The sequence below is a fragment of the Salvelinus alpinus genome, chromosome 14 (assembly GCF_045679555.1).
Source record: "Salvelinus alpinus chromosome 14, SLU_Salpinus.1, whole genome shotgun sequence".
Lineage (NCBI taxonomy): Eukaryota > Metazoa > Chordata > Actinopteri > Salmoniformes > Salmonidae > Salvelinus > Salvelinus alpinus.
In genome coordinates, this window is record NC_092099.1 from 39697705 (window position 1) to 39710207 (window position 12503).

Sequence of the window (12503 nt, forward strand, 5' to 3'; positions counted from 1 at the left end):
TCATAATCACAGCCGTATATATTCCCCCCCAAGCAGACACATCGATGGCCCTGAACGAACTTTATCTGACTCTTTGTAAACTGGAAACCACACACCCTGAGGCTGCATTCATCGTAGCTGGGGATTTTAACAAGGCTAATCTAAAAACAAAACTGCCTAAATTCTATCAGCATATCGATTGTGCTACCAGGGCTGGAAAAACCCTAGATCATTGTTATACTAATTTCCGCGACGCATATAAGGCCCTCCCCCGCCCCCCTTTCGGAAAAGCTGACCACGACTCCATTTTGTTGATTCCAGCCTACAAACAGAAACTAAAACAACAAGCTCCCGCGCTCAGGTCTGTTCAACGCTGGTCCGACCAATCTGAATCCACGCTTCAAGACTGCTTCGATCACGCGGATTGGAATATGTTCCGCATTGCGTCCAACAACAATATTGACGAATATGCTGATTCGGTGAGCGAGTTCATTAGGAAGTGCATTGACGATGTCGTACCCACAGCAACGATTAAAACATTCCCAAACCAGAAACCGTGGATTGACGGCAGCATTCGCGTGAAACTGAAAGCGCGAACCACTGCTTTTAACCAGGGCAAGGTGACCGGAAGCATGACCGAATACAAACAGTGTAGCTATTCTCTCCGCAAGGCAATCAAACAGGCTAAGTCCCAGTACAGAGACAAAATCGAGTCGCAATTCAACAGCTCAGACACAAGAGGTATGTGGCAGGGTCTACAGTCAATCACGGATTACAAAAAGAAAACCAGCCCCGTCGCGGACCAGGATGTCTTGCTCCCAGACAGGCTAAACAACTTTTTTGCCCGCTTTGAGGACAATACAGTGCCACTGACACGGCCCCCTACCAAAACCTGCGGGCTCTCCTTCACTGCAGCCGAGGTGAGTAAAACATTTAAACGTGTTAACCCTCGCAAGGCTGCAGGCCCAGACGGCATTCCCAGCCGCGTCCTCAGAGCATGCGCAGACCAGCTGGCTGGTGTGTTTACGGACATATTCAATCAATCCTTATCCCAGTCTGCTGTTCCCACATGCTTCAAGAGGGCCACCATTGTTCCTGTTCCCAAGAAAGCTAAGGTAACTGAGCTAAACGACTACCGCCCCGTAGCACTCACTTCCGTCATCATGAAGTGCTTTGAGAGACTAGTCAAGGACCATATCACCTCCACCCTACCGGACACCCTAGACCCACTCCAATTTGCTTACCGACCCAATAGGTCCACAGACGACGCAATCGCAACCACACTGCACACTGCCCTAACCCATCTGGACAAGAGGAATACCCATGTGAGAATGCTGTTCATCGATTACAGCTCAGCATTTAACACCATAGTACCCTCCAAACTCGTCATCAAGCTCGAGACCCTGGGTCTCGACCCCGCCCTGTGCAACTGGGTCCTGGACTTCCTGACGGGCCGCCCCCAGGTGGTGAGGGTAGGTAACAACATCTCCACCCCGCTGATCCTCAACACTGGGGCCCCACAAGGGTGCGTTCTGAGCCCTCTCCTGTACTCCCTGTTCACCCACGACTGCGTGGCCATGCACGCCTCCAACTCAATCATCAAGTTTGCGGATGACACTACAGTGGTAGGCTTGATTACCAACAACGACGAGACGGCCTACAGGGAGGAGGTGAGGGCCCTCGGAGTGTGGTGTCAGGAAAATAACCTCACACTCAACGTCAACAAAACAAAGGAGATGATTGTGGACTTCAGGAAACAGCAGAGGGAGCACCCCCCTATCCACATCGACGGGTCAGTAGTGGAGAAGGTGGAAAGTTTTAAGTTCCTCGGTGTACACATCACGGACAAACTGAATTGGTCCACCCACACAGACAGCGTTGTGAAGAAGGCGCAGCAGCGCCTCTTCAACCTCAGGAGGCTGAAGAAATTCGGCTTGTCACCAAAAGCACCCACAAACTTCTACAGATGCACAATCGAGAGCATCCTGTCGGGCTGTATCACCGCCTGGTACGGCAACTGCTCCGCCCACAACCGTAAGGCTCTCCAGAGGGTAGTGAGGTCTGCAGAACGCACCACCGGGGGCAAACTACCTGCCCTCCAGGACACCTACACCACCCGATGTCACAGGAAGGCCATAAAGATCATCAAGGACAACAACCACCCAAGCCACTGCCTGTTCACCCCGCTATCATCCAGAAGGCGAGGTCAGTACAGGTGCATCAAAGCAGGGACCGAGAGACTGAAAAACAGCTTCTATCTCAAGGCCATCAGACTGTTAAACAGCCACCACTAACATTTAGCGGCCGCTGCCAACATACTGACTCAACTCCAGCCACTTTAAAAATGGGAATTGATGGAAATTATGTAAAAATGTACCACTAGCCACTTTAAACAATGCCACTTAATATAATGTTTACATACCCTACATTACCCATCTCATATGTATATACTGTACTCTATATCATCTACTGCATCTTGCCATCTTTATGTAATACATGTACCACTAGCCACTTTAAACTATGCCACTTTATGTTTACATACCCTACAGTACTCATCTCATATGTATATACCGTACTCTATACCATCTACTGCATCTTGCCATGCCGTTCTGTACCACCACTCATGCATATATCTTTATGTACATATTCTTTATCCCTTTACACTTGTGTGTGTGTATAAGGTAGTAGTTGTGGAATTGTTAGGTTAGATTACTTGTTGGTTATTACTGCATTGTCGGAACTAGAAGCACAAGCATTTCGCTACACTCGCATTAACATCTGCTAACCATGTGTATGTGACTAATAAAATTTGATTTGATTTGATTTGAACCTTGAGTAGACCCTGTGCCTGCCATACCCCAAACCACCAACACACTCAGCTATCCTGGCATTGATTTCTCCTCCTTTGTTATCAAAGGTCAGGATGTTTGGGGGTGTGGTGTTTCTATCCCTCCCTGAGGCCCAAGCCTCACCTTTTGCATGCTGTGACTCTTTGCTTGCTGATTCCTTGAGGCTTACAGTGATTCATTTTTTTCAGTGTGCAGTGCAGTGTATAGAACCTTAGAGAAACCTGCTGACTGACTTGTGAACTTTGCTCATGCCCAACACAGCCATCTGTTTCAATCAAAAAAGTTATTGCCAAAATAGATGTACAGTACATAGACTACAATATTATTAAATGTCTATTTCATGATAATTGCATTCTTCCCATAGTGGGTTAAATTATCTTCAGGCTCTTGTTAACTAGACTGGGCTCTTGTGTGATGTGTGTCCCCACACAAGGCAGTATCCCCTCCTCCATATCAGTCTCTTATTATTCCCATATTTTAACTATTTTCTTCCCTCTCTTTCTTTCCTTCTTCCTGACAGGCACGCAGGGAGCTAAGGTGCCTGAAGGAGGAGGCCAGGCGTAAGCACGCCGTCGCCGTCATTTGGGCCTACTGGCGGGGACTCCAGGTATACCTACCCTCCAGCCACTCCCTCCTACCCTCCAGCCACTCCCTCCAGCCACTCCCTCCTACCCTCCAGCCACTCCCTCCTACCCGCCAGCCACTCCCTCCTACCCGCCAGCCACTCCCTCCTACCCGCCAGCCACTCCCTCCTACCCGCCAGCCACTCCCTCCTACCCGCCAGCCACTCCCTCCTACCCGCCAGCCACTCCCTGCCCTGCCCAGCCGCTCCTTTTTTGCCCTGCCCAGCCGCTCCTTCTTCTCCTTCTTCCTCTTTGTCTGATGCTATATCTACTCCATTATCTCGTCCTTTTCACCAGTATTATTGTAGTCTGATTGACCCCAATCCTCTCATTAATTGACTGCACAATGTGCACGTCACCTTTGCACATCACAGAACAGCTGTCAGAACCTGTTAACAATTAACTGACTCCAATCAGTGTGATTTAAATTGACCTCATCAATTTATTATGTAACATCTCATTTTCAGCAAAAACATTTGGGAGAAAATCCCATTATGATTAAAGTTGACTTGAGTGCTCAACAGTTTACATATAATATTTTATGACTTTGTACGTTGGGTTCATTGTTTAACGAACCACATCTGCCTGTTGTTCTAGTGCAGGGTTCTCCAACCCTGTTCCTGGAGAGCTTCCTTACTGTAGATTTCTTCTACAACCCTTGATAAGATTCATTGGTTTAATTAAAACTAGGGTTGGAGTGAACCTACAGGAGGACATCTCCCCAGGAATAGTGTTGGAGAGCCCTGTTCTAGTGTCATGTCAATCAGTGTTGTTGTGATGTCATGCCTCAAATCAGATCACTATGGTGATGATCAGTTGTCTCCTTGGTTATAGGTTCGCCGGGAGTACAGGAAGTTCTTTAGGGCCAACGCTGGAAAGAAGATCTACTGCTTTATCATCCAGAGAATTGTAAGTGGGAGCGTGAATGTAAGCTGGTCCGAGTTGGTAAGACGACACAATCAGATCTGACCAGGCTAGCATGAAGGAGCTGTCCATCCCTTTTAAGCACTGATGGACAGTGTTTGTTTGAATCACTAAGGGGACGGTTTCCCAGACACAGATTAAGCCTAGTCCTGCATTAAAAAGCCATTTAAATTGAGAATCTCCATTGAACATATTTCCCGGACGGGGCTTAATCTTTGCCTGGGAAACCGGTTCTATATGTTCCTGAATTTTAACAGTAATCCAAGTCTGAATGGAAGGTATTGAATATATGCCGGTCTCCCTTCAGATGCAGAAGTACTTCCTGGGTCTGAAGACTACTGTGCCCTCCATGTCACCCATAGACAACACCTGGTCGGCCCAGCCTTACAGCTTCCTGGAGGGAGCTCACACTGAGCTCAGGAGGATCTTCCACCTCTGGAGGGTCAGTTAGTTATTATCTTTGGCAGTTCTTTCAAGTGGTCATCACAAGAGTCAAGTAGTATATGACACTACCCACCGTGCAAATCTGGTCAATATGATGCCATTATAACCAGATTACAACCTGGTTGTAAACTGGTTGTACGGATGTATAACCAGTGTTGCACTCTGGCTTTATAGTTTACAGTACGGGGGACATCAATATAACAAACTTCCCAGTGATTTATGTGTATTTTGAATGATCAGTGCAAGAAGCACCGGGGACAGTTCACAGAGGAGAAGAAGGCTGTGTACGAGGAGAAACTGGAGGCCAGTGAGATCTTCAAGGACAAAAAGGCTCTGTACCCTAGCAGGTATATCATATCGTCATTTTTTTATTAATACATTACATAATGTTTGATGTAACGCTTATGTTGTAAGCTAATGTTCCAAGCAATGAATCTGGCAAAATAAATCCTCTGAGTATAGTCTATGCATTGTTGCGGGTTCCTCTCTGTTGCGTCCTTCGGTCCATGGAAAGTGCTATATAAATGCATGCATTATTATTATTTCAGTGTGAGCCAGCCTTTCAAAGGAGACTATCTAGAGATCCATAAGAACCCTAAGTACCAGAAGCTGAACAGTGCCGTGGAGGAGAAGGTGCTACTGGCTGACGTGGTGAACAAGATAAACCGGGCCAACGGCAAGGCAAGTACCTTTCTCAAAGTACCTTACCGCTGCAAAATCAGATCGACAAATTCAATACTGTTGCCCTATGTACATAGTCATTGAACACTGGTCACTTTAATAATCAGTTGAATACATTGTTGGACAACTGACTAGGTATCCCCCTTTCCCTAAATGTGTACATACTGTTTTACCCACTTTATACAGAGCCTTCAGAAAGTATTCGCACTACTTGACTTTTTCCACATTTTGTTGTGTTATTCTGAATTTAAAATGGACAAAATGTATGTTTTTTCTCACTGGCCTACACACAATACCTCATGTCAGTGGAATGATATTTTTTATTTATATTAGAATTGAAAAGCTGTAATCTCTTGCGTCAATAAGTATTCAACCCCTTTTTTATGGCAAGCCTGAACAAGTTCAGGGGTAAAAAATGTGCTTAACGGGTCACACAAGTTGCATGATTTTTGAATGACTACCTAATTTCTGTACCCCACACATGCAATTACCTGTAAAGTCCCTCAGTCAAGCAGTGCATTTCAACCACAGATTCAACCACAAAGACCAGGGAGGTTTTCCATTGCCTCACAAAGGCACCTATTGGTAGATGGTTAAATTAAATAAATAATTGAATATCCTTTTGAGCATGGTGAAGTTATTAATTACAGTTTTGGATGGTGTATCAATACCCCCAGTCGCTACAAAGATACAGGCGTCCTTCCTAACTCAGTTGCCGGAGAGGAAGGAAACCGCTCAGGGATTTCACCATGAGGCCAATGATGACTTTAAAACAGTTAGAGTTTAATGGCTGTGATAGGCGAAAACAGAGGATGGCTCAACAACATTGAAGTTACTACACAATACTAGCAGAGTGAAAGGAAGGAAGCCTGTACGGAATAAAAATATTCTAAAACATGCATCGTGTTTGCAACAAGGAAATACACTAAAGTAATACTGCAAATAAACTCAGCAAAAAAAGAAACCTCCTTTTTTCAGGACAATGTCTTTCAAAGATAATTAGTAAAAATCCAAATTACTTCACAGATCCTCATTGTAAAGGGTTTAAACACAGTTTCCCATTCTTGTTCAATGAACCATAAACTATTAATGAACATGCACCTGTGGAACGGTCGTTAAGACACTAACAGCTTACAGACGGTAGGCAATTAAGGTCACAGTTATGGAAACGGAGGACACTAAAGAGGCCGTTCTACTGACTCTGAAAAACACCAAAAGAAAGATGCCCAGGGTCCCTGCTCATCTGCGTGAACGTGCCTTAGGCATGCTGCAAGGAGGCATGAGGACTGCAGATGTGGCCAGGGCAATAAATTGCAATGTCGGTACTGAGACGCCTAAGACAGCGCTACAAGTAGACAGAACAGACAGCTGATCGTCCTTGCAGTGGCAGACTACGTGTAACAACATCTGCACAGGATCGGTACATCCGAACATCACATCTGAGGGACAGGTACAGGATGGCAACAACTGCCCGAGTTACACCAGAAACGCATAATCTCTCCATCAGTGCTCAGACTGTCAGCAATAGGCTGAGAGAGGCTGGACTGAGGGCTTGTAGGCCTGTTGTAAGGCAGGTCCTCACCAGACATCACCGGCAACAACTTCGCCTATGAGCACAAACCCACCGTCGCTGGACCAGACAGGATTGGCAAAAAGTGCTCTTCACTGACGAGTCGTGGTTTTGTCTCACCAGGGGTGATGGTCGGATTCGTGTTTATTGTTGAAGGAATGAGCGTTACACCAAGGCCTGTACTCTGGAGAGGGATCAATTTTGGAGGTGGAGGGTCCGTCATGGTCTGGGGCGGTGTGTCACAACATCATCGGACTGAGCTTGTTGTCATTGCAGGCAATCTCAACGCTGTCCGTTACAGGGAAGACATCATGTGGTACCCTTCCTGCAGGCTCAGCCTTACATGACCCTCCAGCATGACAATGCCACGAGCCATACTGCTCGTTCTGTGCATGATTTCCTGCAAGACAGGAATGTCAGTGTTCTGCCAAGGTCAGCGAAGAGCCCGGATCTCAATCCCATTGAGCACATCTGGGACCTGTTGGATCGGAGGGTGAGGGCTAGGGCCATTCCCCCCAGAAATGTCCAGGAACTTGCAGGTGCCTTGATGGAAGAGTGGGGTAACATCTCACAGCAAGAACTGTCAAACTTGGTGCAGTCCATGAGGTGGAGATGCACTGCAGTATTTAATGCAGCTGGTTGCACACCAGATAATGACTGTTACTTTTGATTTTGACCACCCCCCCTTTGTTCAGGGGCACATTATTCCATTTCTGTTAGTCACATGTCTGTGGAACTTGTTCAGTTTATGTCTCAGTTGTTGAATCTTGTTATGTTCATACAAATATTTGTACATGTTAAGTTCGCTGAAAATAAATGCAGTGAGAGGACATTTCTTTTTTTGCTGAGGTTACATGTGGCAATATGAAGTGTTATGTTTGGGGCAAATCCAAAACAACACATTACTGAGTACCACTCTCTATATTTTCAAGTATAGTGGTGGCTGCATCATGTTATGGGTATGCTTGTAATCGTTAAGGACTGGGGAGTTTTTCGAGATGAAAAATAAAGTGAATGGAGCTAAGCACAGTCAAAATCCCAGAGTCAAACCTGGTTATCTGCTTTCCACCAGCCACTAGGAAATGAAATCCCCTTTCAGCAGGACAATAACCTTAAACACAAGGCCAAATCTACACTGGAGTTGCTTACCATCAGTGAATGTTTCTGATTGGCCGAGTTACTTCAATCAAATCTAAATCTATGGCAGGACCTGAAAATGGTTGTCTAGCAATGATCAACAACCAATTTGACAGAGCTTTAAGAATTTAAAAGTATAATGGGCAAATGTTGCACAATCCAGGTGTGGAAAGCTCTTAGAAATTAAGACTCAGAGCTGTAACCGCTGTTAAAGGGGCTTCTACAAAGTATTAGCTTGCGTGAACACGTATGTAAATTAGATTTTTCTGTATTTTATTTTTTTTTAATGTGCAAACATTTCTAAAAACATGTTTTCACGTTGCAATTAATATGAGGTATTGTGTGGAGATGGGTTAGAGAAAAAATATGTTTAATCCATTTTGAATTACGGCTGTAATACAATGTAGAATAAGTCAAGGGGTATGAATGCTTTACGAGGGCACTGCATGTGTATATACTGTATTCTAGCCATGACTACTGCTGTACAAACAGTACATTTGCTATTCAAATACTGTCTATACACAATACTCATATACACTACACTCAGTGGCATGTTTATTAGGTTCCCCACCCCGTTAATGAAAATGGCTTGCTCCTACAGACAGTGAGTCATGTGGCCTTGGCTTGTTATATGAAGCAGGCAGACAGACATCAAGGCATTAAATTACTGTTTGATTGAACGTGGGCAAAATGAGTGACCTAAGCGACTTTGAGCGTGGTATGATCGTCGGTGCCAGGCACGTCAGTTCCAGTATCTCCGAAACTGCTGGCATCCTTGGCATTTCACGCACGACAGTGTCTCGGGTTTACAGAGAATGGTGCGACAAACCAAAAATGTTCAGTCAGCGGCCGTCCTGTGGGCGAAAACAGCTCATTAATGAGAGGTTGAAGGAGAATGGCAAGAATCATGCAAGTTAACAGCCAAATAACGGCACAGAACGGCATCTCGGGATTCATAACTCATCAGTACATGTCAAGGATGGGCTATTGTAGCAGACGACCACACCGGGTTCCACTCCTATCAGCTAAAAACAAGAAGCGGCTCCAGTGGGCACGAGATCACCAACATTGGACAATTAAGGAGTAGAAAAACATCACCTGGTCCGACGAATCCCAGTTCCTGTTCCGTCAAGCTGATGGCAGAACCAGGATTTTGCGTAAGCAGCATGAGTCCATGGCCCCATCCTGCCTGGTGTAAATGGTACAGGCTGGTGGTGTAATGGTGTGGGGATTGTTTTCCTGGCACACACTAGCTCCCTTGATACCAATTGAGTAACGTTTGAACGCCACACCATGTAGAATCCATGCCCCAAGGAATTCTGTCTGTTCTGGAGGCAAAGTGGGGTCCGGCCCAATAATAGATGGCTGTACATAATAAACTGGCCACTGAGTGTATATTTTTATTCTGGACTCATTGCTCTTTCTGATATTGCTCATTCTGTTGTGTCGTAGCCCTTACACTCATGCCCATATACGGGTTGAAAATGACAGATTTGGAAACTGGTGAGTGCATAAATTGGAATGCATTGACTGTGCAGTAAGATTCTATACGTGTCAGAGCTCAGGGTTTCTTCTTCACAGCTCTGTATGGATTTCGACTGACAGCCGTTCTGAACATGAATGCCGTGCGTGACAAATAGAAAACTACAAGTGTGCTTGCTCTACTTCCTCAACAGCACAGCTAGGAGAGCTCAGAAGAGCAACCTATAGTTGAAGACTCTTCTTTGAGTCATACAAGTGCATTGAAATTACTTTGGAACTGTGCACACTTTGTAGAGTTGTGTGGCCACTTGGAAACACCAGTTAGTTCTCTCACTTAAACCATTCATTGTTGTCTTATGTTGCACATACCCCAAATTTTTCAAGAATATTCTTATGTTACTGAATGTATTTTCAGATTTCATTATCAACAAGTGCATTGAGTACAGTAAATGTAAAATGAACATAAAATCAGCCGTGTAATGTTAGGATTCAGTCTTGACAGATGAACTGTTGTCACCTTTAAATATTTTCCCATCTCTTAACTGTTCCCTTTCATTTTCTACCATGGTTATGCATATGATTTCCATATTTCTTCAGTAATAAACATTTCAATTTAGACCTATGCATATAGGCCAATTCCCACGAGTGTAAGGGTTTATTTTCTTGTTCTTTTGTTAATCAAATCAAACTTTATTTGTCACATGCGCTGAATACAACAAGTGTAGACATTACCGTAAAATGCTTACTTACAAGACCTTAACCAACAGTGCAGTTCAAGAAGAGTTAAGAAAATATTTACCAAGTAGACTAAAGTAAAAAATAAGAATAAAAATTAACACAATAACATAATAACGAGGCTATATACAGGGGGTACCTGTACCGAGTCAGTGTGCGGGGGTACAGGTTAGAGGTAATTTGTACATGTAGGTAGGGGTGAAGTGACTATGCATAGATAATAAACAGCGAGTAGCAGCGGTGTACAAAACAAATGGGAGGAGGGGGTCAATGTAATAATCCGGTGGCCATTTTATGAATTGTTCAGCAGTCTTATGGCTTGGAGGTAGAAGGTATTAAGGAGCCTTTTGGTCCTAGACTTGGCGCTCCTATGGGACTCCTAATCACGGCCGGTTGTGATACAGCCTTGCAATGTATTGAAAATCAAAACATAAAGCCCGAAGTTTGTAGAACAACTAAAGTTACATCAATAACTCTAAATTAAGCATAAGGAGTACCTATTTCTTTGTTAACCGCTCAAAACAGAATAGTGCGGACTCCCTCAAATCGTTTGGGGGAAATATTTATTTTATTCAGCTTTGTTCAATTGTAGTCTTCATACTATAAAATAATACCATGGAATTATAAGTAAATCTTGTCTACTAAATGAACTAATGTAGCCCTAGCCATTTGGCATAGCCACATCAGGACCTAACATAAGGACCACTCAGAGTATGCAATTATTTTCTACTAAAATATAAATTTTCTTCAAATAATGCTTCTTTAGACCTAAAATAAATAACGGATTTATTGTGATGGTGTAGGCTATATTATATGGATGTATTAGACTTTTTAAAATGGCTTGCATGTGTGGAAGCCAGGAGATGCTAAATGTGTTTGTTAATTAATGATAAATTACCGTGAGACCGACCAGTTATTTGCTTAACAATCACCGGCTGACAATTTTGTGACCGCTACAGCCCTATATGTGACCAATAAACATTGATTTTGCCGTCTCTACGTCACCTTTAACTGAAGCCTTAGGGGGTCAACAGTCTGACAGGCCTGAACAGGACTGTATTACAGTTTATATGGCCCAAACTCGTCAGTCAATTCTATATTATAAGAGGATGTCTGTAACTATACTGTACAGTGGAAAACGTATGTTTTACAGATACAGCCTACCTATTGTTTTATACCACTATCACCAAGAATAAATGCAATTTTTACGATAAAGGTGTTTATAAGTCTAAGTTATTACTTTGTTATTATGATTTTACCATGCACTTTCTAGGTAAATAATAATTTCTGTACCGTAAAATAAAGTGTTACCAAATTCTTAGGGTTTTAAACCTAGCCTCTCGTTGTTACAGGGGTCACCAAGGCTCTTCTTGCTGACCAAAAGCAACTTTGTCTTAGCTGACCAGAAGACAGGCCAGGTGAAGGCCAGCGTGCCGCTGCCAGACCTCACCAGCGTGTCGGTCAGCACTCAGAGTGACGGCTTCTTCGCCCTCAAGCTCAAAGAGGTGATGGAGGCAGGGAGCATTACTCCATCTGCACTGTGATGCACTTACACATGGACATCCATCTAGCTAACTATTCAGCTGGCAAAGCTGGTTGAAATGAACCTGCTTTGCTTGCTGCATATCAACTGGTTGCAAACTGATTCTAATGTCATTTCAACTAGTTTTGCCTCCTGTGTATCTAGTTGTAATAGTAAAGTTCTGTTTTATAACTTTTAATGTAACAGTAAGATGCTAATCATGGAAAGATTGGGTAGGCATATTGACTTTGAAATTACTAACACTCTTCTCTGTATGTTTAACCCATAGGGCTCTCCATCAGCTGCCAAAGGTGACTTCCTGCTAAGCAGTGAGCATCTTATTGAGATCATCACCAAACTCCACCGCACAGGGACCACCACTGCAGACAAGGACCAAATCAACATTGATATCTCAGACGAGTAAGAGAGACGTCGCCGTGTTGACTTTACATTGCAGTGCTGTTGTTGTTTCTCTTCGTCAAGTCTTGGTCCCATATGTGTTTGATGTCTTGGCAACTGCTACAGTCATTTATCATGTTTTCACAAACATATCTAGG

At 44.0% G+C, this 12503-nt stretch overlaps 1 protein-coding gene across 4 annotated transcripts in view; it reads left to right on the forward strand.

The window, feature by feature from the left end:
• LOC139538910 (unconventional myosin-Ib-like) overlaps positions 1 to 12503 on the forward strand; it is a 136312-nt gene that overhangs the window by 121876 nt on the left and 1933 nt on the right. For all 4 annotated transcript variants that reach the window (XM_071341476.1, XM_071341477.1, XM_071341478.1 and 1 more), the window contains 7 exons: positions 3349 to 3435; positions 4286 to 4360; positions 4683 to 4817; positions 5060 to 5166; positions 5368 to 5500; positions 11777 to 11929; positions 12236 to 12366. In XM_071341476.1, coding sequence (XP_071197577.1) covers positions 3349 to 3435; positions 4286 to 4360; positions 4683 to 4817; positions 5060 to 5166; positions 5368 to 5500; positions 11777 to 11929; positions 12236 to 12366 — 821 coding nt within the window. The remainder of the gene's footprint in view (positions 1 to 3348; positions 3436 to 4285; positions 4361 to 4682; positions 4818 to 5059; positions 5167 to 5367; positions 5501 to 11776; positions 11930 to 12235; positions 12367 to 12503) is intronic.